Here is a 3,492-nt window from a genome sequence, read left to right as displayed (position 1 = left end):
TATATATAGTACGTTATATATATATATATATATATATATAATANATAATAATATATATANANATTAATAAATAATATAATAAATAATAATACACACACACACACACACACACACACACACACACACACACACACACACACATATATATGTGAAATAAATTTAATTCAATTTTTTATTAAAAAATTTAACTTTATATACAGGCATCGATTGTGATCAAGCTAGGAGCGAAGAGGAACGGTCAATGTTAAATGATGCAAAAGCTTGGCGGTCAGGTGCACCAGGCAAAGATTCCATGCATCCGAGATCAGGAGCCACGGCACTTCATGTCGCCGCTGCCAAAGGCTACATCAAAGTCATGCAGTAAGACATTATATTTTAATTAAAAATAAAAGATTTGATATTAGATATTAGATAGATAAGTAAATGAATATTATAGAAAATTACATCTTTTGTATCGAAAAATACATCTCAAAAATTACATCTCTTGTATCATATGACGCGCAGTGCAATAAAATAAAAATTACTTAAAAAATTGAACAATTTTTTTGATATGTTAAATGCAGATTTAAGGTTGATTCTTTTTATTGAATTCTTTAATATTTCTGTGCAGCATATTACTACAAGCTCGATGCAATGTTGATGCACAGGACTTTGATGGATGGTCGCCTTTGCACGGTGCAGCGCATTGGGGTCAACTGGAAGCTTGCAAACTTCTTGTTGAGAACGGCTGTGATATGGATATGAAAAATTACGCCGTAAGAAAATAAATGTTTCTAATAATTATAATTAAACTGTGTATGGATTAAATTAGCTCCAGGCTTTAGATTAATTTAATCTGAATCCAGGCTGGATTTGATTGACAAATGTAATCAATTAATTTTATTCTTGCTTCTTCTCTCATCAGTATCTTGCTTTCAGGATCAAACTGCTTTTGATATTGCTGATGCAGACATCCTCAAAGCTCTTGAAAATTTGAGAGAGCAACAAGCACTTATCAAAGAAAATTCACAAACAAATAACAAAAAGCAATCGTCTATACCAAAGAAACGGTAAGCGTAATAATTCTATTCTTTCTTCTAAAACAGATTGTAACTGTTTTTTCTCTTAATATACTTCTAAATGTTACAGTTTCTCAACGAGTGCTGATAATGCGGTAGCGGCACAAGAATCTACAGAAATCTTTGAAGAAGAAACGCCAAATAAAGTTAAGAAGGTTGAATTAGAGATTCAATCTGATAAAGAAGATTCCAGCACTAGTACAAACAGCGACGTTGGTAAGATTCTGCTTGTTCCTTTCAATATACGATACGATTTCAATATATGATCTAATCCGCACGTTTATATTTTTTTTTTTCTAATAATATATGTATATAATTTTTGGACTTAATTTTTTCTTTTTTTTTTAAGAGGTGATTACATTGATATGAAATAACTATCTACTCTATAACTTCCATGTTTATCTTTTATGTGAAGAAAAAGGAAAAAGTATAATTATGTTTTGCAAATTATTTATTTTCTCACAAATTTTTATCCTAGTCCACTTTTGCGAATTTAATTTATGTTACCGTTAACTGTAATGTGTATTTCTTATAACATTGCTGCATGGACAGAAGCAACACGTGAAACACACATGGAAGAGAGTGATGGTGAAGGTGAATCTGAGACTAGCTCAGAATCACACTCTTCCACTTTCTCCAATCAATCTGATAAGTCTAACCACGCGACATGTCTTACAGATGACGGTAAGTTTGATCTGTAAGACTGTTTTTCTCCTTCTCTCTTTTTTTTCTTTTTTTCTTTTTTTTTTGATGATACAAGTTATTGCTTATTATTGCATGTATACTGTATAAAAATTTTGTGACAAAATATCTCTTAAATGAAACTTACTGGATTGGTTATTGCTTTAAAGAGTGTGGACTTTAAATACTTATTTTATAAAATTATAAATAGTTGCAGTAAAGTTTGTTTAATTATTTTACAGAAAAGAAAAATAGAGTAAACAAAGATGAAAGTGCACCCCATAGTCCAATATCTCCAGTTGAAACTAATAAAGTTCCTAATCAGGTAAGACATCTGTTTTTGAATCATGAATCATCTTTTTATATATATGCGAGTGTGTACACACACACACACACACACACACACACACACATATACATATCATATTCTTGAAAAATTTTATACAACTAGCTTTGTTGCTTATTTATCCGATTTTTTTTCTTAAGGCTCCAATATTGCCTCCAAAACAACAGACTGATAATAATGAGGACGGTGTTGTACCATCTTGGAGACGTTCAGGTTCCTTCCGAAATAGAATGCAAAGTACTGAAACTACTAATTCTGCATCTACAAGTATGTTCATTGAATGCGATTATATTTCGAATTTTCCTGTTAAATTATTAATAAATTTACATAATTATTTCACAGAACTTGAAGATAAGGATAACAATATTAAAATACCAACAACACCAAACAAAGTTAGTGGAGAATCCGATGTGGTATTAAGAAGAACGCATAGTTTCGAGACAGATGAGAAGTAAGTTTAGTTAAGTTTCTGCTTCATGCATTATATATTATTCTTTTTTTTATATATTACAAGTTCGCAGCTTTATATTTGTAGCAATATCGTGTCTTTTTATTTTTTAATGATATAGGCAGATATTTAATGCTATTAACAGCGGTGCTACGTTTCAACTAAGATATTGTATAATATGCATACTCCATGTGTCTGCATTAATTATGAGTCTTAGCGTTTCATATTTATAACGTATGTCCCTATACTATTATGATAATTAGTGTAGAGATATGCATGGCACGGTAATGCATGTGATGCAGGTTTTATGAGCAGTATTTGGCATTACGTGCCCGCATCAAGGCGTTCTCGTGTCCTACCCTCCATCGCTGCAATGCAGCTACTCCTACTCACACCAATGCTACGACTCGCTCTGCATCTCTACGCGAAACACACAGGTATATGCCGCATGCCTCTAATGTTACAGCTTTTACTTGTACAATACCAATTGTAATTATGTTAATTCAGTAATTCTACCAAACTTGTTTACCATGATTATACTGTATAATATGTAGACTGCTGCGAAAGTATCATATTATTTGCATTATTTGAAAGTGTGTGAGAATGTAACAAATGTGATTTTAATGTTTTTTTTTTTATATATTTTATACTAATGAGCTTTTAATGTCGCTTGCTATTTATTAGTCCAGCTTGAAACCTTAAAAAGCTTTAAATTAAATCACATAATAAATCAATCAGATCAAAAGATATTAATTTTTAATAAATTCAAAATTAGTTATTTACGAAAATTTACATATGCATATTTTAAAGTAATTCTTTTCCTTAACATTATATTTTCTGTTTTTGACGTATCACATAATTGAGATTAAATAAAGAATTCAAAAAATATAGAAATTTATAATTTTACTTGCATTTTTTTTAAGTAATAAACTTTAAAGTATATATAATTAAAACATATA

At 30.1% G+C, this 3,492-nt stretch overlaps 1 protein-coding gene across 1 annotated transcript in view; it reads left to right on the top strand.

Annotated features, from left to right (window-relative positions):
* The window catches only part of LOC105617107 (protein phosphatase 1 regulatory subunit 12B), a 22,557-nt gene that overhangs the window by 8,897 nt on the left and 10,168 nt on the right, over positions 1-3,492 (top strand). Inside the window, 9 exon segments of the mRNA XM_012198685.1 lie at positions 190-360; positions 611-755; positions 919-1,049; positions 1,129-1,274; positions 1,611-1,742; positions 1,982-2,064; positions 2,226-2,352; positions 2,428-2,536; positions 2,836-2,970. Coding sequence (XP_012054075.1) covers positions 190-360; positions 611-755; positions 919-1,049; positions 1,129-1,274; positions 1,611-1,742; positions 1,982-2,064; positions 2,226-2,352; positions 2,428-2,536; positions 2,836-2,970 — 1,179 coding nt within the window.

Source organism: Atta cephalotes (genome assembly GCF_000143395.1).
Source record: "Atta cephalotes unplaced genomic scaffold scaffold00011, whole genome shotgun sequence".
NCBI classification, from domain to species: domain Eukaryota; kingdom Metazoa; phylum Arthropoda; class Insecta; order Hymenoptera; family Formicidae; genus Atta; species Atta cephalotes.
The sequence above is the reverse complement of the archived record's forward strand: the minus strand, read 5'-3'. Positions and strand labels throughout refer to the sequence as shown.